This window comes from Vigna radiata, chromosome 8 (genome assembly GCF_000741045.1).
Source record: "Vigna radiata var. radiata cultivar VC1973A chromosome 8, Vradiata_ver6, whole genome shotgun sequence".
NCBI classification, from domain to species: domain Eukaryota; kingdom Viridiplantae; phylum Streptophyta; class Magnoliopsida; order Fabales; family Fabaceae; genus Vigna; species Vigna radiata.
This window is the reverse complement of record NC_028358.1, coordinates 35,466,515-35,494,123: the sequence shown is the minus strand read 5'-3', so window position 1 is coordinate 35,494,123 and position 27,609 is coordinate 35,466,515. Positions and strand designations below refer to the sequence as shown.

Here is a 27,609-nt window from a genome sequence, read left to right as displayed (position 1 = left end):
AAGNGTTCGGNCTTAGGCGGATACTTAAAAAGATAAACTTACCAACCTGATATTCTTCTTTTGAAACCGCTCGGTCATCTAATGACTGAATGGTCTAGTGAGTCTCTATTTATTGAAACGTCCGGTTTTACTGGATTAGAGTCCTTTTACACTTTAAAGAGTTTCTTCTTTCTTAATTCGTCCGGTCTGATAAGTGTTCGGTCATAGACCAACCTTCGACCATGATTAGTACTTGTTTTATAACCTTCTTGCCAAACCGTCCGGATGACTATCGCTTATGGTCAATCCTTTGAGTTACGGTCTTATTCCTTGTCGGACCATCCGACCAACCATTTGACATTCTTCTGTTATTCAGTCTCACCTTTGATGTGACCGTCCGGGCACTTATTCGAATTCTTGATACTCAGTTTCCCATTTCGATTAAACCGTTCGTTCACCATTAATTATAATGCAGTCTTGGGTATTTGGTACTTTTCTTAACATCCTTACAGTTTGGAAGTGATAATGAACCTTGATTGAATTTGGCTAAGTAAGAGAATTCCACTGGAGGAATGTTTCATGAATTGGTAATGATTGGTAAAGTATGAACGTGGGAATGACTTAGGTGTCGTCCTGATCCTGATATTCCGTGAGGACACTTTCTCAGGTAGAGAAAGGTCACTCATGTGTGGGAATGGCAGGAGGTCCGCGGTTATATGAATAGATAACCGTTTGAGGACTAACCTTGGGTGGCAGCTGATAAGGAAAGGCAGTTACTACACCACACCGGGTGCTAGGGACGACCGAGCTACAGGTTCATACCGTCTGGACAGTGTCTTAGTGGTCGGTCATGATTAAAGGAATGTAGTTTGCATGTATAGAAATTGTACGTATGTATGGTTGATTGGTTTGAGGTTGTATGTTCTCTTGTATGATGAAATTAATTAATTAATTAAATTTACATAAGCTTACCCTTATCTGTTGTGTCTTTGTCCATGTTGTCGTTCGGTATTCGACCGTTCGATTATCCACTTTATTGCAAATGATCATGCTTTTGGGATGTGAGCAGAGGATACCTTGGAAGCTACTCTAGGGGCTACTTTCGAAGATGCTGAGCAGGCCGAGCACCCCGTGGAAGCCGTGCCTGAAAGTTTTGCAGGACCGTCCGGTCCTTAGGATTGGTTTCTTTCATTTAATTCTGTTGATGTTAGCCGTGAAGTCAATGAACTGTATTCTAGACTGTTCGGTCTATTTTGTAAACGTTGTAATCTATATTACTGATTGTACAGTTTTAAACTTCAAGTATATTTGATACTTCTATGCTTATTCTTCACTGTTCTCACTTATTGTTCATGTTAACTCTTAAAAATGAAGTGTAACTTCTGTTATATATATTTATTGGGATGTTACAATATCAGTAGAATAAGGTTTGTATAGTATACATTTTAGATTAAATAATATATATTTTTTTATGAACAAGTACGTTTAAATTATTTATTAATATACTGTGAAATTAATTATATGGTATTATTTTGGTTGAGGTCAAAGTTATTTTATGAACATGTACTTGGTGTTTTTCTTTTGTCATTCACACCATTTTGTTATTCACTACAGAAAATATTCAAATGTCATCACCAATTTCATTTCTTTAAACATGTAATTATGAATTTTAAAGTAAATTTCATATTATCAATGGTCTAATTCCAATCAAATTATCATGATTTGACATAAGTTAATAATCATAAAACTTAATTATTATTTAAGAATGATCATTCGATCCACATAGAGCAACTGTTTGATTTCGAAACGTTTGAATGAATGTTTCTAATGGTATAGACTCTTCAATTAGCTAAACCTTCGTATGATAGAATAATATTTTTTAAATACAGTTAAATTTTCGATTTCAAATCATTATGAGATAGTTGTTATTCACATTGATAAAAATTGTGTAAAGAAAAAAAAGTTATTTATATCAAATAAAATTAAAAGCAAAAAAGAAAAAAATCATTTGTCTTTTTAAGTTATTTAGTAAAGTAACACATGACATATTTATAGATCTAATGAAAAAAAATGTTTTAAATATTTTTCAGAGATATTTTAATTTGTACTAAATAAAATATGAAAAATTTACTGACACTTCGTTTTTATAATAATTAACTTACGAGAAAGTTACTGACAGTTTATTATTAGATCGCAATATAAAATCAAACTTTACTACTTTTAAAAATTTATTATTGAAAATAGTTTTATAAATTAGAAAGCGTTAGAAAGGTGTAGGATTGAAAGGTAAAATATTTCAATCCAAAATGTTAATAATATACTCCTTCGATTTAATCACATTTTTGATTTTTATATATCTATCTGGACTTAAAAAAATAAAGAATTTGTTAAAATATACACATTGGAAAGTTGTTATTTCAACATTTGTCTTAAATATATTAGTTAGACGAGGGACAGAGGAACATGATAAGGTAGGACCACAGGTACCAATTATTTGCTTTTTTGTTTTCTTAATATAACCCTACAAAAGTGTTCCCTTGAAAAGGGAACTGTACAAAGATCTTTCAAAGATATTAATTAGATTTTAATGGTGGAATATTTTAAAGATATTTTTATTTTATGTAATATTGTAAGTATTATGGTTATTTAAAGCTATTTAATTATTAATGAATATTATACTTAATTTTAGAAAAATATATTCAAATGTGTGAAAGGTGAGATTTTTTTAAAGTATCAGAGTTTTATAGAAAAAGAGAAAGAGGAGAGAGTCAAACATTGTGAGAGAAAAAAAATGAGTGTTTGATTTTTTTGTGAGAGATGACAAAGGTTGTCAAGGTATAAGTGTGTCACAATTGATGAGAAAAACCAATTATAATAATTGGTGCCTTCAGATGAAGGCGTTATTGAGATCCAAGACATTCAGGATATGGTGGAAGACGAATACGTTGAACTTGATGAGGATGAACATCAGACGGTGGCATATATGACAATGTTGAAGAAAACTCGTGCAAGAGATGAGTTAACATTGTATTTTATCTACAATTCATTAGATGAGTCGGGATTTGAAAAAATAATGAATGCTAAATCAACAAAGGAAGCCTGAGAGATATTGGAGGTTGCGTATAAAGGTGACAACCGCGTTAGACAAGTCCGAATACAAACTCTCAGAGGAGAGTTTGAACAGTTGAAGATGGAGCCCAAATAACATATAACTGAGTACATAACTTAGGTGGAGATGGTGGCCAACCAACTCGGCAGGAATGGAGAACAAATGCCACCTAGCCGGGTTGTGGAAAAAATTTTAAGATCCCATACAAAGGATTTCGAAAGTATCGTGTGTGCCATCGAAGAATCGAAGGACTTGTCAGTTTTCACAGTGGATGAACTTGCTGGGTCATTAGAAGTCCACAAACAAAGGAGAAGGAGTTGGGGTTATCAGGTTGAACCTGATGATCAACCACTACAGGTATAATTTGACTCGAATAAAATTTGAATTACTCAGAGCCGAGGTCCTGATAGTAGAGAGTAAGGAGGCCGACGTAATTTTGATAATTACAGTGAAGAGAAAACCGGTCAGCAGAATTGGCGTGACCGAGAACAAAGGAAAGGCCAAGGAGATCGGTCAGGAGTTGAGTGTTTCAAGTACGGTCACTATGCAAACGAGTGTAGATAAAAAACGTGCTACAATTGTGGTAAGTTCGGTGACATTGTTAAATTTTGTCAAGCTGAGAAGAAAAGTGAGTGAAACCTTTGTTGAGAATTCAAAGGCGTCCAACATGGGTATTTGCTTCAAATTGATCTTTTATTGTCCCAAAACATGTTCCCTTGAGTTCTTGCTTGTTTTCCTCTACTAGAATTGCTTCCTATTCATTTATTTCACACACTCAAACATAGAGATTAGAGGTAAAAACAAACATATACTAAATAAAACACAAGAAAACTAGAAAACACATTAAACGTGAGGATAAAACAAGGTAAAAACTGTGAAGTAGTTGATTTGTTCACAAAATATACACACACAAACATGTTAAATCAACCGTTATCACCCATTGCCTTGAGGTTTTGGGTAAATAGTGGTGTTCATTCCTTATATGGTTGAGTTAAAATTTCATTGGTGTTTATGTCTTTTTGATAAAGATAAAATAGGGATAGGTAGTTATGATTTTTTGTTTATCTAGGTACAATATTATTTTATGATAGATTAAGCAGATTTTATTTTTAAGATAATTGATATTTTATTTTTATTCCTATAATATTGTAAGTGTTATGACTATTTAAAGCCCTTCAATTATTAATGAATAATAGACTCAATTTTAGGAAAATATCTGAGTGTGTGTAACATGAGATTTTCTTAACACAAAGTATATATACAACATCCTATACTATTAAGAATAATAATCAAAAGCGTAGTAGAGTCTCTCAAAACCAAAATACATAGAAATTAAATCCTACTTTATGATTCAACACCATCCTCATCCTATATTGGTCAATAGAAATCTTCTCATATGCTTACATCATTAAGGTGATAATAAAAAAAAGAAAACAAACAAACATACAAACAAGATAAAATGGTAAACTAATATACCAAAGGAACACTCATACAACTGAATTATAGATATTAACACACAAACACAAGTATATAAAAAAATCCTAAAGCATACAATAACTAATTATAGACTTGACCATATGTATTGATGTTAAACTCTGATGGATTATGCAGTTGTGATCGCCTCTTTTGCTCTGTAGAGCTACTACCAATGAGTTTCACCCCTACCACACACAAGGTTGGTCTATTAATGCCTTAGACCAAGGTAAAGTTCCTAGACTAGATGGTTATTAGATCGTTAGGATAACAATATGAAATCCTTACACCAATACATACATCATTTAACCACACGAATCCTCCATGGATTAGTACCAAACATTCACATATCAATTTTCTAAACAACCATTGATTTAATTTTCACATAATCACTCACATTAAACTCATGACAAGAGACATATACAACCTTAGTTAAAATCCTGGTATTTTTGCTCAGCCACAAGATCTACTCGCTTAGCGAATAATACTTAACAACTCATTCGCTCAGCCACCTTATAGCTTTCTCAACAAAATACTACTGGAACATATATATTTAAATGCTCTCAAAAGTCATCTAACGATTATATTTTTGCTTTGCGAGTATCAAGTTAGTGAGCTCATTGAGTTTGGTTTCATTCAATGAGATTTGTCTTATCCAACAATCACTAAGTTAGTAGCTCCTTGATATTAATTTCATCCAACGAGCATATACTTGTCTGCGAGTCTGCATAATTTTGCAGAACAAAATTATACAAATTTCTTCCATTCCAATCCTGTAGAACCAATATAACATTAACCACAAATGTTAAAATAAACCAACAATGAGACTATACACAATTCAATGATTCAATTCACCTTAAATGAAATCTTAATCATACAACAATTTTAGCACTCCAACATACAATCATTAAGAAGATTTAAAATTACTAACTCAGCTTAATAGGGCATAATTCATCAAACAACTCAATTTCTCAAACAAACTATCATACAAGCATACAACAATTAATTATAAGTTGCCTATCAATTAAAATCAAAGTAATTTAGCTTTCCTTGTAAGAGGATTAAATAGTTCTAATGGTCCTAGAACAACTCTAACAACTCAAAGAATCCTATCTGCTCCTACAAATCACGAAAACATGGTCGAGATTACCGTTAGTTCACTTAACAAAGAGTCCTATAGGGAACTCAGATGATACATGTAAAGATGAGAACATCTCACATGCATGTAGAAACATATAAACTAAAAAAATAATAGAAACTAACTTACTCTTCTGCAAGAACTGATCAAATAAATTTGAAGACTTTGTCTCAATGATCACTTAAGTGCTCTCTAATTGTATTATGGTTTAAAAAACTTAGAGATATAGTCGATGACTCTTAGATAACAAGTTTTAGAAAGATAATATATTTTAAGATAATAAAACTCATTAAATAAAATATGTTTGAACTTTTAATATTAAAATAAATGAATCTCATTTTAAAACCTTATTTTCTATACTCTTATAAATATAAAAGAAAATTAAAACGTAGATCAATAATAGTGATATTAGCCACAATCTGAGAGAACAAGAGTTGAAATTTGAAATGGAAAAAAAATTAATAATAATTAAAAATTATTAACAATAGTCTCTTTAACTTTTTTTATTATAATTTATCAAAAATTACAATTTTGATTAATCAGAATTCAAACGATTTCTATAAATTTTACTTGTATCGGTTGGAAGTCCCACATTGACTAGAGATGAAATTAAATTATAATATATAAGTGAAGTGCAAACCTCATCATGCAAGCCGATTTTGTGGGATTTAGTTAATCAGATGCTAATTTATTTCTCTAAGCTACCCAACTAGTTTATGAAAAATAGGTTAGCTTAAAAATGATTTTTTTTAACTTTTCATTTTAGTCTCAATGATTAATTTAAAATATATTTTTATCCTTTTTCTTTTTAAAAATTCAAATAACACATTCTATGTTATCAAGTAGTTCATTAGCTAATATTTTCAATTCAATAAACTAGCTAACACTATTCCAGTAACTAGTTTTTTACTGAGAAAAATGAGATTCAAAGACATAACTTTTAACAAAAAAAAAAAAAGATAAAGTAAATAATAAGATTGCATGACTTATACAGTGTAATGTAAGAAGTGTGTGGATTTTTGAATGTATTGCTTTATTTGATGAAACAACATCATATTACACTGTTACAGCAGTTATGTTCTCCACTACACAGCATCTCTGCACTAAAAGCAAAGGTGGATGAATGTTACTGGGCGCAGAGAAAAGTGATCTTTTACTTTATACTTTGTTTAGTAAAGAGTGAAGTGTGCAAGCGATGGTTGTGGCCAAAATATTTGATGTTAGAACTAAAGGTAGTGAAGGATAAATGCGCCCTACATCTTTTCTTATAAGAAGCCCTTCAATTATTGGATGGTTGAAAACAATGATATAAGATGTAAGCAAAAGCTGTATGGACATCTGGTCCCAATTTCCCATTGATACCACTCTGTAGATGCCCCCTATGAAGCAATATATGTTGATGCTGAGGAGTGCAACCATTGGGACCAGAAACATGTTTGATGTTCTAAAGTCATATTTGTCCATTTGGTAAAGCCTAGTCTGTTCCTCATCCTCAACTTTATTGGTTGGCAAGAAACTAGCATCTTTCAAACCAAATTTCTTCAGTACAGCATCCAAACATCCATATAGATGAGATGTGATTGATACAATCATCCATATCCTTTGTTCAATTATCCATTTTCTGAATGTTCCTCCCGTTGAAAGCACTTCAACTAAGTGCTTGGTGAGAGCTGATAGAGGGATAGACAGAAAAATGAAGAAAAATGGGTCTGAGACCTGATACACAAGTAAAATCATGAGAGCTGTGTTTCAGTATTTGAAAGCTAATCTAATGAATTTAGGAAAAAATGAAGGCATAGGAAGAGCAGGCTTAATTGTGTTACCTTTGGGTACAAGGGAATTCCACTTAGCAGACAAAGCTGAGGGACAATTGCTAAACACCAAAGGGGCAAGCAATAGAGAGGGAAATATGTTAGTTGTGCATAACAAAAACTCTGAAGTAGAGACATCCTTAAAGGCCCACATATAAGAGGGCAAAACCTGCTTAAACCAATATCAAGCAGTCCACAGCACCATCTGGTGCCTTGAACTAGTAAATCATTCAAATTAGTGGTACCATTTCCTAGAAACTGTGCCTGTGGTGGATCACACAACACTGAATTCCAACCATTGCAATTCAATATGAATCCGGTGTGAACATCTTCACATACTGTACCATACAGGAACCCTACCTGGAAGCATACTCCGAGAAAAAGAATTGCATTGTTTAAGCTGGATAGATTAATTAAGCTATATAAGCTTGGATTATAAAATATCTCCATACCTCTTTACCCCATTCAGTCCCAATTTCGTAGTTACAAGAAGCCAATAGCAGAGTCTCCTTTAAAGGCAATGTACGTCCAACTGTGACTGAATCTGTAGTGCAGTTTTGGTTTAAGGATTTGATGAACTCATTGGATGTGCCAACATATTGTTGGAGTTCAAGGTCAGTGTCTAACATCCAAAACATAAAATTGTATCAGTATGCAGTGTGTACCTATGTATGTATATGTTCATCCCAAATGACAAAATTTCAATAAACAAATCATCATGCTGCACACCTTTGATTTTGTAATTTCCATATAGTGATTCCCTTTTTATATAGAAGCCTGTGCCAGACAATACCGGTCCCATGAGCCCATCCATACCTTGCCATAGAACCTAGGTAAAAGCTTGGTTAGATACATAACGTTGTTTTGAAGATATAGATTCTACACAATGATATTAAAACTTGAAATTTTGTCTGATATCTTGTACTTTATATGCTGATCTGTGCTGACTGTCATATATGTCGTTCTTGCTTATATTGTGAAATTTCTGAGGAAATTGAACAAAAGCAAGTGAAGGAGCTATCTCGGGATTAAGGTGGAAACACAATGCTTGGCGTGCTGAAGCTGGGCTATTGCAGAACATGTCACAATCCAGCACTAGAATGTACGGAGCATTGCTCATCACTGCAGAGACTCGGTACTGCAAGAACATATACATATTTTATAAGCATTCAAATATCTTATTACAAATCTGTAAAGCTGCTTGTGACTGGTCACTGTATACCCATGTCTTCTTTAATAGACTATTCAGATATCTGTGTTGCATATGTTTGTCAGTTTTTTGTAAATTGTATCAGTGACGGTATCAAGATTTTAGTCCTGTTCACCTCGTTCCAATAGGTTGAGTCATATAATTTTGTCACTAGAAACTTTAATAATAGTACAGAGAGAGAGATGTAGAGAATCTTACAAGGGAATTGAGGGCCCCGGCTTTGAAATGGTGGGGATGAGAAGGCTTTTTCTCACGGGAAACATAGACAAGGAAAGGCAATTTCACCTGCTCTATTTCACTGCTGCTATTCTCCTGTATCACCTGCCATCAGTGTTTGTTTTGATAAGTTGGATAATTGGATTTTCTCATGAAAATTAAAAGGTAAACCAGGTGCCATATGCAAACGTGATTTTTGTTGTAATATCACTGCAATTCACTGAAACAGATGCTGCTCAAAGAAAATTAGCCATTTATCTGTAAATACTTAAAACAGGGATGAATCAATTTTGTGATACGCTTGTGATTCAAGCACTAATTAAGCCTAACATACAATTTTGAATCTGAGATAAATGAACTGTAATTGAGCCTACCAACGCAATTTTGTTTAAGTTTAAATGAGCTAATTAAACTTCAAATCAGTCCATTTGCAGTTCTTTCACCAAAGGATAATTAATACAGTGGATAACATATTTGTACCTCTATAATAGGTGGATGATTTTGACTTCTTCTGACAGTAGTATCTCCAGAATTGTCCTGATCTTCTTTTACTCTTTTTATGCCTTCTTCAAAAGCCTGATACTTTTCCTGCAGAAAATTGACTATCAACTATCACTTCCAAAATCCAAAATTTCAGAGAAAATTAACTTCATCTCACACAGAAACCCACCTTGATCATTTTCTTGTCTGCAAGAAACTCAAAGCTCCCATCAAAATCAACATCATCACTCTCTGAGATAGAAAAGTAAGCCTTGGGGCACCTACATTCTATTTTGTATCTTGTGCAGAAAGGAAGCCAGCACCTAGCAAATTTCCAAGCCTCCTTCATGGCATTCAAGGTAACAGGTGAACCCCCATCATCAGAAACATACAGATGCAGCTTCTCTGGTGGGTAATCCAGTGCCATGGCCGATAACAAAGTGTTCATTACGTCCGAAGTGGGTTCCTTAGTGGGGTCTGCAGTGCATATGAACACATCCAAGGGAGGGAGAGTGTCATCTTGTGGTAATCTCTCAGGAAACAGAGTTCTGGAAATGGGGTGCCAACGAAAAGCTTGATTAAGAATCCAAATGAAAGAGAGAAGGATTTCAGAGGAAAAAACAAGAAGCCAAGGGAAGAAAGAGGCTTGTCGCGTTTGTGGATCCTGAAAGAAGAAACACAGCCTATAATAAAACAAGAAACAAAGAGCAGAAAAATGGAGGAGCATGTATAGTCTATTGGTGAGAACCAAAGACTTATTCACATGGCTAACACTGAGAGGAAGAGTATCCTCCATTTTTCTTCCTTCCTTCCAGTGATCTAAAGTTCTTCTAGTTCATTGAAATATCTGATAGAAAGGAAAAAAACTATTTTTACACTGAAAACATTATCTGTTATGATCGCAATCTAATCGTTTGAATTTGGTACTAGAAAAGTGGGAAGCGTTGAACACTTTATGTCATTTTCGCACAACACATAATCAAACATTGTTTATTTCTGCCTGTAACAATCGTTATGCCCTTTAATTTCTAAAGGATAATGTTATGTAATAATTGAGGACATTGTTTGATTTATCTTACTTGTTGACAGGATACTATTGTTTCAATCGATTTGTTATCTTACCTTCCTCTCTTCACTTTGATTACTGAGTCAAACTTATTTCTCCTTATATATCATAATGTTATCAAGGAACTAATAAGCTAATTATACCTTAATCACCATATCATACAACTATTGCAAACTTAATCAGCACTCCTCGCCTTTATAATAAAATTAATTATTATTATGCATTTTAATAAGTTCACGACAGTATTGATACTATTAATACTATACACAGTTATATTTATTTACTTTTAATTATTTATAAAACTAAATTGTATTTTCTTTTTATCTCTTTTCCTCGTCAATCTACATTGTTTTTTTCTTTCTTTAAATATAGAAACATTTTCTTAAAATATATTAAAAACTAGAAGGCTTTTAAAAAAGTCCAACCAGAAGAAGAAGAAAAGAGATATGATGAGTTTTTCCGTTTTAATCACAGTTAAAATACAATGAAGTTTAGATTTGAGATAGGGATCTACATCTGAATGAGAAAGAGAGTTGAGATAAGCATTGGCTTAGTTAATTAACCAAAAATACAGACAGAAAATGCTACAGCAGTCCATTAAAAAGGCTTTCCCTCCGACAAAAAAGCTCTAAAAAAGGAAAGTAAAATACATGCATGCACACGTACACCACACCATGTCGCTTTCTTCGCCGGTGACAACGTTGGCAAACCCATAACCATAATCTCTGATCCTCTCATGAAACTGCTATCACATTAACTATAACAACATCACAACATGCAACGCCACCATCCCTCCCTTCCCTCCCCCTCCCTTTTAACCCAACAAAATGCACTCTCTCTTCCCTTACTCTTTCGCCCCACACTTCTGACACTTCCAACCCTCACCACGCTCACCCGCCGGCATGGGTCACCACACTCGCCGCGAGTCCTACCCTTCCGCTACCTCCTCCCGCTTGGACTACCACGTCCACAGCCAGCGCCGCCCCGACACCAACGCCCTCTCCTGGCCATTCGGCAAGCTCCACGCCCTTGACGATGACCAAGTGAGGGAGACGGCGTACGAGATATTTTTCACATCCTGCCGGTCCTCGCCAGGGTTCGGGGGCCGCCATGCCCTCACGTTTTATTCCAACCATGAGAGTAACGGTAGCGGGGGAGAAGGGGGGAAGACGAATCAGGTGGTGACGAAGCCGATGAGCAGGGTGAAAAAGATGTTGGGGTTGAGGATGGTGAAGAGGAGTCCTTCCCGGAGGATGGTCAGCACTGGCGTTTCCTCCATGCCAACCTCGCCTGTCGGTGCCCCCGGCAGCCCTCTCTCGGGCTCCGTGCCGTCGTTCAAGCCACGACGACCCATGACGGCGGCTGAGATCATGAGGCAGCAGATGAGGGTCACGGAGCAAGATGATTATAGGTTGAGGAAAACCCTCATGCGGACCCTCGTGGGCCAAGTACGTCTTCCATTTCCATTCTTTGTTTTTCCACAACGTATATATGTGCTTGCATTCAATTGGTGCTCTTTATTTTCTAAAGGATTTCTATGAAGAGTCATGTTACATGAACACCCTTTATTACAAGCATGCGCATATATAAAGATGGGTATCTCATCCAGCGAAAATTTCATTGAAGATAATCCATTTTCTAACAAGAGATGAATCCACACCATATGAAAATTTTCTTTCATTTTGTGGCATATAGGGTGAAAGGGAAAAAGAATGCATAAATAGAAAGAAACTTGGATAGTAAAGGAAATAGTGAAAAGATGAATTACGGGTATTATTGTCGTATTTTGTGCATGTTTATGCAAACTTAAGTGTAGTAATACACGTGGTTTTTGATGTATAGAATGTGGAAGCTATTGGTCTAAATATTTGTAATTGGTTGTTTGATTTTAGATGGGAAGGCGTGCAGAAACTATTATCCTTCCCCTGGAACTCATACGTCACCTAAAGCCCTCAGAATTCAGTGATTCACAAGAGTACCATATGTGGCAAATTCGACAGCTCAAAGTCCTTGAAGCAGGGCTTCTCCTCTACCCAGCAATCCCTCTAGAAAAGACCAGCACATTTGCCACGCGCCTCAGGGACATTGTAACAAGTGGGGAGTCCCAACCTATAGACGCTGGCAAGAACTCAGACACCATGAGAAGCCTTTGCAATTCTGTGGTTTCTTTGTCATGGAGGACCCACGATGGTACTCCCGCTGATGTTTGCCACTGGGCTGATGGATTCCCTTTCAACATTCATCTTTATACATCTCTTCTTCAATCCATTTTTGATGCCAGGGATGAAACACTAGTGCTAGATGAGGTTGATGAGCTACTTGAGTTGATGAAGAAAACTTGGTCTATATTGGCCATTACCTTGCCAATTCACAATGTGTGCTTCGCTTGGGTGCTGTTTAAGCAGTACGTAAGCACTGGCCAGATTGAAGCTGACCTTCTTTGTGCCTCACATGCCATGATGAATGAGGTGGTAAATGATGCCAAGAGAGAAACTGAATCTACGTATGTTAAGATAGTATCATCAGTGCTGAGCTCAATGCAGAGTTGGGCAGAGAAGAGATTGCTTAACTACCATGAGTATTTCCAACGAGGGAATGCTGGTCAAATTGAAAACCTTGTACCTGTAGTGTTGACAGCCTCAAAGATTTTATGTGAAAATCTGACATTCACTGAAGGGGAAAGGGAGCAGAAAGGAGGCATAGCCATAGTGGATTGCAGAGATCGGATTGATAATTATATTCGTTCTTCCATGAAACATGCATTTGATAAGGTTTGAATATAGCCTAACTTTAGCTTTAGTATTCCTACCAAGCCAAGTCTTGTAATAATATTGTGTTTTTATTTGTCTGTATTTGGTGTAGGTATTAGAGACAGTGAATGCCAAGTCTGCTGAATCTGAAAGAAGGAAAGAGTTCAGTGAAGTTATGCTCCAACTGGTTCAGGAGACTGAAGCGTTGATGCTGAAGGAAAGACATCATTTTAGTCCAATTCTAAAGAAATGGCATCCAACAGCAGGTGCAGTTGCAGCAATGGTGCTGCACTCCTGCTTTGGTAAAATGCTGAAGCAGTATGTAAGTGAAGTGAACTCACTGACAACTGAGTCAGTTCAGGTGTTGAAGAAGTCTGGAAAGCTTGAAAAGGGAATTGTCCAAATGATGGTTGAAGAAGCTAGTGAGTGCGACGATGGCGGAAAAACAGTGATCAGAGAAATGGCTCCCTATGATGTTGATTCAATCATATTGAGTCTTCTAGGAAAATGGATTGATAATTCATTGCTCCAAGGCAAACTGTATTTGCAGGCGGCAAAAGATACTGAAGTAAGTTTTGGCTAAATGATCCTTATTCCTACGCAGTGGAAGGACACAAAATTATCACATTTTGTTTATCAGAGAATATGTAACTTGTAATTTTTTTTAATGCAGACGTGGAATGCAAACTCCAAATCAGTGTCATATGCACAATCAGCTGCGGAGCTAATGAAATTGGCCAGGACAACTGTGGAAGAATTCTTCAAAGTTCCAATTGCAATTACAGAAGATTTAGTTCAAGATCTTGTTGATGGATTGGAAAACCTCTTCCACGACTACATAAAGTTTGTTGTTTCATGTGGTAATTAGTCTGAATTCATAAATAACTACTTACCAACTATATTATTATAATATGAAGAGTTTATACACAGTTATCAATATATCATAATGATAATAACAATCACTATAGAGTAATATAGTTTGAATTGTATGGTTTTGTTTTTATCTCACAACACTCTACCCTCTTCCAGGTACGAAACAGAGTTTCATTCCCATGCTTCCCCCGCTGACGAGATGCAACAGCGACTCAACGTTCACGAAACTGTGGAAGATGGCTGCTCCATGCAGTGCTGGTTTTGAAGCTCATCTACGAAACATTAATGGAAAAAATGAAAGTCAGAAGCCTCGGCCATCCACTAGCCGTGGAACACAACGCCTCTACGTTCGGCTCAACACCTTGCATTATCTCCTTTCTCAAATTCATTCTCTTGAGAGAACAATCAGCATGAACCCCGGAGTTATTCCTTCGAATCGCCTTCGCTTTGCAAGCAACCGCAAGAGTTCTGGTTCATTCTTTGAATCAGTGAACTTATCCATTCTAGTAGCCTGTCAGAATGTATCAGAAGTTGTTGCATACCGTCTTGTATTCCATGACTCGGCCTCTGTGTTATATGATGGCCTCTACGTCGGTGGTGTTGCAAGAGGGCAAATGAAAGCTGCACTGAGAATTCTTAAGCAGAATCTGACACTAATGACTACAACTCTAACAGATAAGGCTCAACCGTTGGCATTGAAGGAAGTGATGAAGGCGTCGTATGATGCATTCCTTATGGTTTTGCTAAGTGGTGGAAGCTCACGGGTGTTTAGCCGATATGACCACGAGGTCATCCGAGAGGACTTTGAGAATTTGAAGAGAGTTTTCAGCAACAGTGTGGAGGGGTTGATAGCAGAGAATGTGGTCGATGGAGAGGGTGCAGTGGTGGAGGGAGTGATTGCATTGATGGGTCAAAGTAGTGAACAATTGATAGAAGATTTAAGCCTTGTGAGCTGTACGTCAAGTGGGATAGGTTTGATGGGTAATGGACTAAAGTTGCCAATGCCTCCAACTACAGGAAAGTGGCATAGATCAGATCCCAACACAATCTTGAGGGTGTTGTGCCACAGAAATGAGCGTGCAGCAAATCTTTTCTTGAAGAAAACCTTCCAATTGCCAAGGAGGAAATAAAGGCTTTTAGAAGGAAGGAAATCAAGCTGAAGGACAGAGAATCCGATCTGGCAATGCATTTTTTGTTTATGATTCCTACTTTCTAAAACTTAAGCTTCTATGGGGAGGGAGCGGGTTGTATATTTTTTTGGGATATGAGAGGTGCACGGAGCTGGGTTTGGGAGGGGGAGGGAAAAAGGAGGGACCATATATGTGTTTGAAAGTACATAAGCTCCGAAATGGAGAAAAGAACAGTCAAAAGAGCAATGTTTGTTTGCATCATTCATGAAAAATTACTAAGTTTGACTGAACTCAAGTTCTTGAGCAACGTGTTTAATCTTCACAAAAAAGTAATCAATAATGCTTACACTTATAATGATCAAATGCCTTCACATTAACATGGATAAAAAGGAGGAACGGTTTTCAATATAGTACCTCATTCTCACATTATGCCATAATTGTCGAGAGAAGGCAACTTACCCCAGCACGGACCCAGAATCTTCAACCACGCGTAAAGGAGCTTTTGAAATGGAGGAACTGCACACTGTACTAGATCAATAACCTGCGTATGCAAAAATGACAAACATTTCCAATAAATAAGGTGGTTTCAGTACAAATTCCACCTAAAAAAAGCCTAAATCAAGTGAATATCAGAAATGAAATTCCCTCTTGACTAAGCTGGTTGAGGTGGCGTGACAGTTGTTGATCAACATGATTTTAACTACTTTACAATCTTGACATATTAAAAGATGTCTAACGTGCATTACGATCGATGATTCTTTCCCAGTTGGCATGAGTTATAATGTTACATTTCTAAATATGATAGTTTTTATTATTCTCTAGATAGAACTATGGAAGGATAAAAAGAAACAAGGAAATTAAGAAAACAGTTCCATACCAATCCAATAGTTGCAGCTGCTAACAATATTAAGAATTGGATGAGTTTAAGTCCCACATTAGATAAAAAATAAAAAAGTAAAATATTGTATAAAGATAAAAAATTAAATAATTTATTATCTTAAGGTTTTAGATAAAAAATGATGTGAATGTCTTGATTGATTGAACTCCAATCTCAATATTTTTAATGAATTTTTACTAAAAATTAACAATAAACCATTTACAATATTAAGTGATTTATGATATATATTTTTTAATATTAATAAATTAATTATTATTAGAATGAATATTTAAAAATTATATGTATTTTTTATGCTAATTGTTATTAATTCAATTGTTTAACATGTATATAATTTTAGTTTCTCATTGTTTTATTCTTGTAATTCTTTTAATCATATATATTTCAATAATTCTTTATTCTTTATTTATTCACTTCAAAATATATGTTTTACTATCATACTAATAAATAAATAATATAAAATATTTACTCTATCCCGCTGTATTAACTCTCAGGTCGTTAAGGTGCAGGCACAAAGTCTGTTCACATCCACATATTGAAATTAATAAAGTACCATAGTTTATTTATTAGCTAACCTAATGTAATATATATATATATATATATATATATATATATATATATATATAATTCATAAATATTTTAAAGGTATTTTTCTTTTTATAATAATTTTTATTACAAATTTTGTTTAAATGACATATTATCAATTTGAGTAAATAAAATAAATTTAAGATTATACATTTGATTATTTTTATTTTTTTTTCATATAAAAAAGTTTAACTTACAAATTTAAATGTCTATTTAATAGAGAATATAAAAAACTTATCTTTTTTATTTTTGTTAATTCTTAATTTTTGTTTTATATGAAAACATTTTGTTTCTTAAAATTAATTAAAGTTTTGTAGGAGACTTATTTGAGAAAACATTTTTAAGATTAAGACTTTTTTTTATTCTCACATTAAAAACTTCTTAATAGGAGACTTTTTCAAGAATGAATCTAGTTCAATCTTGTAGTTTTCTTGTGTAGTATTTGAAGTAATAGTTTCCCATGACATAATGCGTATAATGAGTGAAGAAATTTGGTAGAAAGTGAAGCAGCTAGGAATTAATTGTACATCCCACTAAAAGGAATTGAGTGAATAACGTTTAAGTTGTTTGACAGGGTAAAGAAAGTGAATACATTTATAGAACAAGCCACATGAAAAATGTGGACCATAGTGTGAGAGTGAAGGAGGCACAGACATTAGTTGCTAGCATAACGATTGAACATTCTGTTTCACCAGCTCCAAATAATTGAGTGATTGTACCTTCCAGAGTCACAAAGTAAAATATAAGTATGCTGTGCCTATTAATTACTATCTATCAAACGCTAAATTCTCACAATAATCTTAATCAACTTACTTATGCTTATTGCAGGTGGAAGAGCGTATTGAAGGAGTAAAATAAAATGGTATAATGGATCTTGGTGGATAATACCATAACGAATTGCACCTTTTACAATCAAAACACCAAAAATTGGTAAGGCAATGTATCTAACCACGATGATCCCCACAAGAACTGAAGGCTTCAGTCCTGAACGTTTTAGCCCTGTATGAAATAACCAATTTTTCAGTAAAACCTTGTTCATCTTCACAACGCAGACATGACAATGGTTATTACCATTCAGAAGATTTGCTCCGACTAACAAAGTCATTGCTGGAATGCATGCGTCCCTGCAAAACATTACTTACTATTCTGAACTTTGATCATCACAGAGTAATACATTTTTGAAGGTGTTGATAGCAAGAGGAGCCAACTTACCCCAGCATGGATGCAGAGTCTTCCACCACACGAAAAGGAGCATCATCACCAACAAACATCTTTTTGAAAGGAGGAACTACACCAATTATTAGTCCTACAATCTACGTATAGAAAAACCAGCCTTGTCAATAACTAAGGTGGTTTCAGTAACGCTAACACTGATGTACAATACATGATTTACTCAATACTCAAACTTGCATCATGATTCAAACACTAAACCAAGGGATACAAACAACTACTACCTCCATTACAATTTTTAACTACGTTATTACGTTGACATGTCTAACATGTTTTCTTAATGATGATGTTTTCCTGGTTTGAAGAGTACAATATACTTGTCTTATTTTGTCTAAAACATTTGAGACAGATTTATGGGGAGAAGAACAAGAAAGAGATTAAGAGAATAATTGGCATACCGATCCCAATGTTGGAGGTGCTAATAGAATCTTCAAATTGAGCCTTTTCACTAATGTTCTTAATGGTTTAGTAATCTGCTTTTCTTTTGATACCTGTAAAAAACAAATGGAAATTGTAATTGACTTCATGAAGGAGTACAACACAAACGAGAATATCATAGTTGAAGTTCAAGATAATGCAGATAATGCATCCATATTTCAAAATATATACTAACCGTATCAGTTTTAAATGAAGTCACAAGATCATTGGTCTGTGCTGCAGTAACCTCTGGTGTACTTGAATGGTTTTCGAGATCTGCTTCGGTTGCTGACACTGGACCTACTGTGGGACCATCAACCTTGTTCTCATTAAAATTCCGGCACGAATATACGCGGATAATTTGGTACACAAAAGTCCAAATGTAGATGTTTGATATCTGGAAAACCAAAAATAGAGAAAGGAAAATCTTAAATCAAAACTGTTATGTTTTGTGTATGATGAACCTACTAAATTATACAAATGTGGCAGGTTAGATTGCCTTACTGCCATGGACATAGAGGCATATGACATCCCTTTTGTATTACAAACACTCACAGCTCCAAAAGGACTACCACTTTCCTTACACACTGCTGGAATAATGATGAGAGGCATATTGCCTAGATTTCCTGTACTCATATCAAATCTAGAACAGTGAGAATATTAAATTTTTATGTCAGATATATATGACTCAACATTGGCTTGATCTGATCTATCAGATTAACTATTCAAAATCAGTAAGTGAGCTACCTGCAGCACAACACCCCAACACAAGGCCTTGCATATCAGGAGCTGCTTTAGTTATTTTCAAACACAACCATCCCAGTGCTGTCCCGATGATAAACGTGAAAAGTACATTCAATGGCATGAACCACCTTCAAAGTTCATAAAATCATCTCAGCTAGACAAGTTAATAAGAGAAATAGATGGAGAATAAAATTGAAAATTCTGCAGAGTGGCAAGAAATCAACGTACACCATAGCCAGGCTCTTAAATGTTATAGTTTTAGCCAGGATGCTGCAAACCAGAGCCGGTGTGAAGACAAAGTACACCAGCTGTGAAAAAAAATTCAGTTAGTTGTGAGTTACCAAATATTTTTGTCAATGACATTATGCTTCTGGAATATACTGCAAATATTGAATTCTATTAAATACAATGACAAGTGTCCATAACTTTTAAGGTAGTGTCATTAAGTATGAATATGAGAGAAGTGTCTAATACACAAGACTAATGATAGAGACAGGAGAGGAAGATTAAACATACTGCATTAAAATGCTTCCTAGCACTCTCCCTGAGTATATTAAAACGATGGAGAGCAAGAAATGTGCCAAGAGCAGTAATGATGAGGACCTTCAGAACTGGCATTAGTGAAGTTGTGAAGAGATTCCACAACTCCATTGTGTCTTCTTTCTTTACACTCTCTCACTATGGTGCAAATAATATGTTATATGAGCATCACCAATTTATAGTTCTATGTCATGCTTCTGTAAATAAGATTTTGCGTGCCACATGAAACCATCTAGCAAACATTATCTTTGAAAAATATTCTATCGCACTGGCAGCATAAGAAGAGTGATTCCAACATGTTTTTAATAAATTGGGAAGAAGAGAGAACCCCACAAAATAAAAGTACACGCACTGATTTAACTTGTCAGCTTTTTCCGTGTTCATATCCCAACACCAACGGTGAATAAATTCCTTAGAGAAGTTGTATGTGTTTCTTAGTTTAAATTTCTTTAAAAACTATATGTACACGAACACACACTTTCCACCACCATTTTTAAACTCTAATATTATGTTTAAAAAATTGCATAAAGGTGTAAGAAAACAAACGAATGAGAATGGTGAATTTATGATTGATAATGCTTGCATTGTGACCCTCTGGACTTAGAGATTTTTATTCTGGAACAATCGAACGTGGAAAACAAAAACATCGTTTTCTGCTAGCCACTATTTTAAAATGTTCTGTGAAACGCGCATGTTTCATCTTTTATTTTAGTCATTCGTTTACAAATTAGCGTCCACAAAAAAAAAAAAAAAGGAACTGGATTCTTGAAGCGTCCGCAAAATATGATCCATGAATCGAACTCAAAAACATATCTTACACTAAGAAACTCATATTCTCAAATAACAATCTTTTAAACAATAATTTTGTAATGTTACGTTAAGTCAATTCAATTATATATTTTTAACATAAAAGTGGAGGACAAAATGTAATATTTATATATGTTTTAGGAAAGAAGGATATAACTTATTTCAATCATATGTTAAATTGATTAGATATACTTTTCAATATGAGATGATGACAATGTAATACTTCCAAATTTTGGGGAAAAATAATAGATAAGTACAATTTACTCATTGGATTATAATAAGGAACAATAATTAAAATCAATTCATATCCTATGACAAAAAGTTTTTTTTGGTAATGAGATAAAAATAGTTTAATAGCAAGGAAATCACATTTTGAGTTCTAAATGTAACAAATGGTGAGAATTTAAGTGTGAGTCTAAGTTCCACATTAGATATAAATAATAAAGTAGAGCACTATATAAAGATAAAAGACCCATTAATTCATTGCTATAAAGTTTTTTGTAGGGAGTGATGTTAATTCATATGTGGTTAGACTCATATTTCAATGATTTTGAATAGAGAGTCTAAAATTTATTGATAATACAATAACATGGTGTAATAATTTTTTTTTTTGTAAATTAATTTTTGTCAAATACACTAACTTTAGATAATACGAAAATTGTATTTCTTATAGAGGTCTAAAAGTTATTGATTAAAATAAAAATATTAAAAATTATATATAACAAATATTATAAGGAAAATGAGATCAATTAGGAAGGGAGGTAATGGATTAAATAGTTGATTGCTGATGTTTATGATGTTATACTATTAAATTAATTAATTAATTAATTAAAGTTAAGCTTTTACTATCAACTATAATCACACATTTAACACATACGTTGATGGATATTTATTGTTAATCTTGAAACAAGAGTTCAGAATTTATACATGGCATTTGTGGTCAAGGAGTTATTACTTGTTAGATACTGGTAAAGGCATTTCAATAAGCAACTACTGATAAATAAATCTTTTTAGCATTAAGAATCACTATCAAGATGCAATATAGTACATTATATATACTCTCATAAAAGTTTAATTAAAATAAAATACTATACTTTCAATAAATAAATTCCTTTTAATTATTCATTTGTTGATAATTAATATTTTTGACACTTTTCTAAATTGGACAAATCCTTATCGATATTTAAAGTTTGACTTTATATAAAAGAAAACTAAAGAAAGTAATTACAAATATAGTATGCGTGACTCCCATTCCCATAAACATTAAAGGAGTAAACCTAGAAGAACACTTATTCGAATGTAGGAAAGGATCTCATCTTATACTTTTCTAATAAAACGTTAATCAATAGCATTATCTTTAGTCCTTTTTTACATATTTTTTGGCCAAGTTTATCTCGACTCGATGACTTTCATATTTTCTATTGCAATACATTGTTTAATAAGAAAAACATTTCTAAGTAGAGTTATATTGGTTGATTAACAAGAATGTTAAGATAATAATTTTCCAATAATTTTAAAAATGGTTTTGAAAAGTTAACATAAATGATCGATAAGTATAATATCACTATCTAAAGAAACTTTTTCACGCAAAATACGAAGTCAGCCGTAGTCACCTGTTTATCTCTATTTTATTTAGTTATTTTCTTCTCTTCTGATCAAACTTAATGCAAACACGCAAGTACAGAAGATCATACATAATTAACCATCCACCTTCTGAGTTGGAGTCCACATTAACATGGATAATTATAGTATTATAAGAGAAACCAAACTTCACAACGTATATACTTTTATAGGAATTAGTGTTTTTCTACGACTAATCTATTAGTTTTGAAAAAGCATTATATTATTTCACACTACAAATCCATTATATTAGTTATACCATATGAAGTTCAACAAATACTAATATAATCACGGCGAAGAAAAATGACTTGAAATTAACTTTTAGTATACATACGCAATTCCATAATCAAATTTATCTTTAAATAACATTTATATATCAATACATCTCAACATAGAACAATATAAAGAAAAAATGTACATATCCAGCAACTCAATAAAGCATATAAGAAACTGCAGAGTATTGCAGATTAAGATAATAATAAATACAGATTAATTCTTGAACACATACAGTATGTATATAATATATTATATATAATATATAATATAACCTTTGATTTCTTCTTAGTATTGCAGCGTTCCCTTCACGAAAAATTATGGTCAGAGATTAGTTTAAACTTAGAACAAGAAAGATTTTGATGCATAAAGAGAGGTTCAATGTTTGTTGGATGCAAAAGGAAATGGAACAACGAGACGAGGATAAGTTTGAACTCCGTAGGACTGAAAGTTTCCTGCGACATTGATTTCTTCGAAAGGGGGACAGTTTTTGCCGCTTGTTCCTGGGATGTAGGTGCAAGTAGAAGGTCCTGAGGGAGGCACTGGACCCTTGTCTAGAGACATAAGGTTCAGTTGTTCTTTCATGCCGAATACCCTACCAGCTAGGTTTGGCTCAACATGAAGTGCAAGAACCAGAATAAGCGCCAAAATGAAGTTTAGAACCTTCATCATTCTGTGTTTGAAAACTGTAGGAAGCAAGTTAATGGATGAAGCATCTCAATGGGGTGTAGCTATTTATATTGGTTGCCTTTCGTGTTGAGTCATCCTTTTATTTTATGGTTTGCTTTTCTATTTTAGTATTTGACAAAACAGCATCAGATATGAATTACTCACGTGCTGGATTAATAGTACAGAGTTTTGAGAAAATAGAATGATTATCACGTAAATGATGTTTAGCCTGATTGAATGTCCTGTTAAAAAGGATTTAGATATGATAATTAATTTAACTTTGGAGAACAAGTTTGGATAGTAATCTACTTTCTCTCTTTGATAAAGATCAGTCTACTTTGAGCAAGAAGAAGAGATGGTCAACTCTGGCTCTATCATTATAGTAAATGACTAAATGTAAGTATGCACAGTATAAGTACATGCATTATAATTATACTATTTTTATACATTAATACAAAATGAATGTCTAACATTCATCGTCACTCCAAAAATCAATTAATGTAAAAAATATCATAAAAATTATCAACAATTTTTTTATAAAAATAAAATAAAGACAAAAAAACTCACATCATAACACTTTTTTTTAAAGGGTTTTTTCAAGAGATTTAGTAGGAGATACAACAGCAATCTCACTAGAGACAAATCTATGTATGAAAATACCATTAGATCGGATATAAAAATTTTAAAGATGAAAACTTTAAACCTAGATTCTGAACAAAAAGTGTATTTGATTATTAATTTGTGAAGAATAATATAAAAGTATATATAAAATATGGTTTAAAGTGTTTTGAGGTTTACCTAGCATAGAATTAAAAAATGTGTAGAAGGTGGGGACATTCGAAAGTGGATGCAAAGTGAAGCGCACACGGAAGCATGAAGAAATGTGGAAGCAACCTTAACTTAGATGAGTAAAAAACTATTTGAAAAGAAGTAACTCTTGATCACAATAAGGAAAGAAAGAAAAATATTATTTTCACATACTTTAATTTTTTTAAATGTTATTTTTTTATTTTTTTCTATTTTTCATTCTTTTTTTTTTAAATATAAAATTGTATACTTTTATAATTATTTTATTTTTATACTTTATTATAAATGTGAAAGAATATTAATTATGATAACATTATTTATAAAGAAATAAAAAGTTTGGTATTAGGTGAAAGCATATAACAGAAGTGGGGTTGGTACTCTGAATCTAATTGCAAATCACTGTTATTACATCTGAATCTTTAAAGCCAATGCAAAATAGATACTGTATGTCAACCCACTCTGTACCTCACACAATAACATATTAACTTAGGGATTATTTAGTCAAAAAAATTGATATTTTGACACTGTCTTGACAATGTGCACGTGTCAAAACGTGGTTGAACGATTTTAAATTAAAAAAACTGAGACAAGGCATATTTCGAAATACCTTGTCTCATTTTTTTTTTTAATTTGAAATCATCCAATCACATTTTAACACGTATGCAGTATCAAAATGGTGTTAAAGTTGGTATCAAAATATCATTTTCTTTAATTAATTAAATATCTATCTTTATCATATAAAAAGCCAACAAATTGTTTCTTATGTTTTATTCTTACCAAAACAAATGTGAGAAAAAGTTCTTTGCACTATTTCCAAGTGTTGATTGGGAGATCCTACATAATCTACAAAACAAATATTTTTCTTAATAAGATAATAATTTATATAAAATGTTATTATTTTATATCAAATATGCTTTCTTTATTTAAGGAAAATCAAAATAAACATAGGTATTGTATTCTTTTTTGTTCGTTTGTGTGATTTTGTATAATAGGTATATCAAATTGTTCAAAAAGTATACAAATTAATATTTTTACTTTTTTTAACATTTTTATTTGCTTTTTATTTTTCATATAAAATACTATTTTGAATATCTTTTTTATATAATTATGTTTATTTGCTACTAATTCTCATAAATTTTATTATTGTAATTGTATAAACACATTTCATTTATATAATAATTTAGTGTTATTATAAACTGTTTATCATCATCTAACATAGATTCAAGTTCAAATCATAAATATTTATGTCTAAATTTGAATTATTATTATTTTTTTTACAATTTTATTCAAATAGTGTAATATAATTTTTATTAGTGTAATTATAAATATATTTCATTATAATTTAGAGAAAAAATAAGAGACATTTAACATATTTCTAAACTTGAATATTTGTTTTCTTTTTATAATCTTTTTAAACTTTTTTAATTTTATCAACTTTGTTCCCTTTAATATATGGCAAATTAATGAAATTTTTTATTATCAGAAAATTTTATTTATGTGTAATTGTGAAATATTTTATATACTTCTTTCATTATTATTCAATTGGTTTTTGGTATTCTAATTTAAAATTTATAGAATTATAATTTTTTTATAAATATTTAATATTAAATAAATGAAATCATGTCATGAAAATACGTATATTTAATATTAAATAATATTATATTTTTTATCATAATTTTTTTATAAAAATTAATTAATTTATATTGAAATTCTAAAAAGAATATACATACATGAATATACTTGTTATTCAACAAGGAAAAGAATAAAACAAAGTTATATATTCTAGAAATGTTTGTTTTTTTTTTTTCGTTTTCATACATAGCATAGTTGCCTTTACAAGACACAACAGTATAAAAGGCTATATCTATATGAGAAAGTCAAAAGTTTTGAATAACATATCTTCTTCTAACAATATAGAGAAGTCTCTCCATGAAGAGAAAATATAAGAAGAATTATCTATGCATATTATCATTCTCTTTAAAGCTTTACATTGTTTAACGATTACTTTTTTTCTCTAAAAATAAAGTTCTTTACAACTTTTCATAATTTTTTTTATTGATTTCAAATCCTTTATGAGAGTTATATATTATGTTATTATAATTTACAAAACACTTTATTGTTTTTGTTCAGAATTAAAGGAAAACACTTGTACATTTAACTTAATGGAGTTAGACTGTTTAATCAGTTATACTAGTTTATGTTGAAAGTTCCAAATCGACTAGAGATAACGAATTTATAATATATAAGTAAGGTACAAATCTCATCTTATAAGTCAGTTTTGTAAGATTGAGTTAGGTTTAAAATTCATGATATCTTTTCAAATATTTTCCCTAAAAATTGTTTTATAAATTCAAGTGTTTAATAATTGTTACAGACTAACCCTTTAAAAAAAATTAAACATTAATTTACGAAAAAGTTTAAAATTATATTCAAATCCGTTCTCTAGAGTTTTCTTACGTTACATCAAAGTTTCACCAACTAAAAATTCTCTATCATATTTGTGTTGGTTACAATAAAGCAAAACTAAAACATATGGAATATTAGTTAATTGTGTTTATAAATAAAGTAAAACAGCTTTTGAATAAATATTTGTGCTTGAACTCAAAGTGCTTACACTATCTTCACGGATTATTTTACATAGAACAAATATATGTTAAGTAGGCAATTTTTATGTTTTTCATTTTTCTTTTAGTGAAGATACTTATCATCGTTTTCCAACATTATATATTTTTCTTAACTTCCATTCCTAATAAATATTTATATTCATTGCATGAAGTTTAATTTTATTTTAAGAAAGAAAAAGTTACAAATTGATTTTCTTGGAGCATTTCTGACATAATTATGTTTTTTACAAGAATTGATATAAGTTAGATTCGTACATGATTTAAAGTTACGGTGAGCGGAGTCCAATGTTTTTTTTTTTTTTTAATTTGTGTATTAATATTGTGAATTATTTTATTTATCATTTTAATACGACATTATAATTAGTCTTCATATTCAGATTATTGAGTATATTCTCCCATATTATGCTTCTAGTTATTGAAAAATTATATACGATAAAGGTTATAACAAATTTATTTTATCATATTTTTTACTATTAATTAAAATGTATAGATATGAACAATATATAATATTTGTAGAATTTGTAATTTATTGTTCTCATTATTTTTTAAATAAGAAATAAGTAATCGATCATCACTTAAATCAATATTTTTTGCCGACAGCAGAACCTCTGATATTATTTCTTCAGTACCTTTCAACTAGATCATTCCTATGATTGAAAAACTTTATAGTGGCTACAGAAGTTTGAATTTGTTGATAAAATTAAACCTAATATATTCAGTTTTGACATAGCAATAATTTGCATCTTATTATAAACCACACAAAGTTCCAAAAGACTGAAACTATACAAAAATATCATAAAATTAGTAGGAGAAAACCTATACTATAGACTCACAGATACACTCTCATCATATTATTCTTTAAATAATTATTTATTAATATATATTATACAACTGAGATATAGTTAACAAGAGTGTGTGTATAAAATACCAGCATCTTATTTTTCTAAAGAAGCATATAAACGGGCTATATCGATCCAACATTAATAACAACAGAGAAGATTAGAAATAAACTTAATTAATAATGATGAGTAAATTAATTAAGGCAATAATGATATTGTTATAGAAGAGAGGTCCAGGCTTCAATTTTGATTGGTTAGAAGACGAAAAGCAGAAGATGAGGAAGTTTAATGAGCACGATGCTGAAAGTTTCCTGCGACATCCAT

The 27,609-nt window shown here is 32.2% G+C and overlaps 3 protein-coding genes across 3 annotated transcripts; 1 reads left to right on the top strand and 2 right to left on the bottom strand.

Annotated features, from left to right (window-relative positions):
• Positions 1–6,715: 6,715 nt before the first annotated feature.
• Positions 6,716–10,337, bottom strand: LOC106769638 (cellulose synthase-like protein G2). The gene is made up of 8 exons (XM_014655342.2): positions 9,607–10,337; positions 9,417–9,524; positions 8,919–9,041; positions 8,436–8,648; positions 8,240–8,339; positions 7,963–8,132; positions 7,523–7,870; positions 6,716–7,415 (listed from the first exon to the last, which is right to left on the bottom strand). The coding sequence occupies exons 1-8, from the start codon at positions 10,210–10,212 to the stop codon at positions 6,858–6,860; spliced, it is 2,226 nt and encodes a 741-aa protein (XP_014510828.1). The 5' UTR covers positions 10,213–10,337; the 3' UTR covers positions 6,716–6,857.
• An 867-nt stretch (positions 10,338–11,204) lies between these two features.
• LOC106770585 lies at positions 11,205–15,793 on the top strand. The gene is made up of 5 exons (XM_014656384.2): positions 11,205–11,930; positions 12,375–13,253; positions 13,345–13,800; positions 13,906–14,092; positions 14,262–15,793. Exons 1-5 carry the CDS (start codon positions 11,385–11,387, stop codon positions 15,233–15,235), a joined length of 3,042 nt encoding a protein of 1,013 aa, XP_014511870.1. The 5' UTR covers positions 11,205–11,384; the 3' UTR covers positions 15,236–15,793.
• A 1,423-nt stretch (positions 15,794–17,216) lies between these two features.
• On the bottom strand, positions 17,217–19,775 carry LOC106771591 (protein PIN-LIKES 3). The gene is made up of 10 exons (XM_014657583.2): positions 19,623–19,775; positions 19,335–19,414; positions 19,110–19,234; positions 18,867–18,988; positions 18,559–18,759; positions 18,344–18,436; positions 17,928–18,028; positions 17,787–17,839; positions 17,529–17,714; positions 17,217–17,434 (listed from the first exon to the last, which is right to left on the bottom strand). Exons 1-10 carry the CDS (start codon positions 19,755–19,757, stop codon positions 17,310–17,312), a joined length of 1,221 nt encoding a protein of 406 aa, XP_014513069.1. The 5' UTR covers positions 19,758–19,775; the 3' UTR covers positions 17,217–17,309.
• Between the last annotated feature and the right edge of the window lie 7,834 nt (positions 19,776–27,609).

Excerpts from the sequence above, each read along its gene's own strand:
- LOC106771591 (XM_014657583.2), bottom strand. The coding sequence starts at position 19,757 with ATGGAGTTGTGGAATCTCTTCACAACTTCACTAATGCCAGTTCTGAAG. Across the intron at positions 19,415-19,622 it reads CTAGGAAGCATTTTAATGCA|CTGGTGTACTTTGTCTTCAC; the intron begins GTATGTTTAATC and ends TTTTTTTCACAG. Across the intron at positions 18,760-18,866 it reads ATGCCTCTATGTCCATGGCA|ATATCAAACATCTACATTTG; the intron begins GTAAGGCAATCT and ends TTGGTTTTCCAG.
- LOC106769638 (XM_014655342.2), bottom strand. The coding sequence starts at position 10,212 with ATGGAGGATACTCTTCCTCTCAGTGTTAGCCATGTGAATAAGTCTTTG. Across the intron at positions 7,871-7,962 it reads GGACTGAATGGGGTAAAGAG|GTAGGGTTCCTGTATGGTAC; the intron begins GTATGGAGATAT and ends GTATGCTTCCAG. Across the intron at positions 7,416-7,522 it reads GAATTCCCTTGTACCCAAAG|GTCTCAGACCCATTTTTCTT; the intron begins GTAACACAATTA and ends CTTGTGTATCAG.
- LOC106770585 (XM_014656384.2), top strand. The coding sequence starts at position 11,385 with ATGGGTCACCACACTCGCCGCGAGTCCTACCCTTCCGCTACCTCCTCC. Across the intron at positions 13,801-13,905 it reads AGGCGGCAAAAGATACTGAA|ACGTGGAATGCAAACTCCAA; the intron begins GTAAGTTTTGGC and ends TTTTTAATGCAG. Across the intron at positions 14,093-14,261 it reads AAAGTTTGTTGTTTCATGTG|GTACGAAACAGAGTTTCATT; the intron begins GTAATTAGTCTG and ends ACCCTCTTCCAG.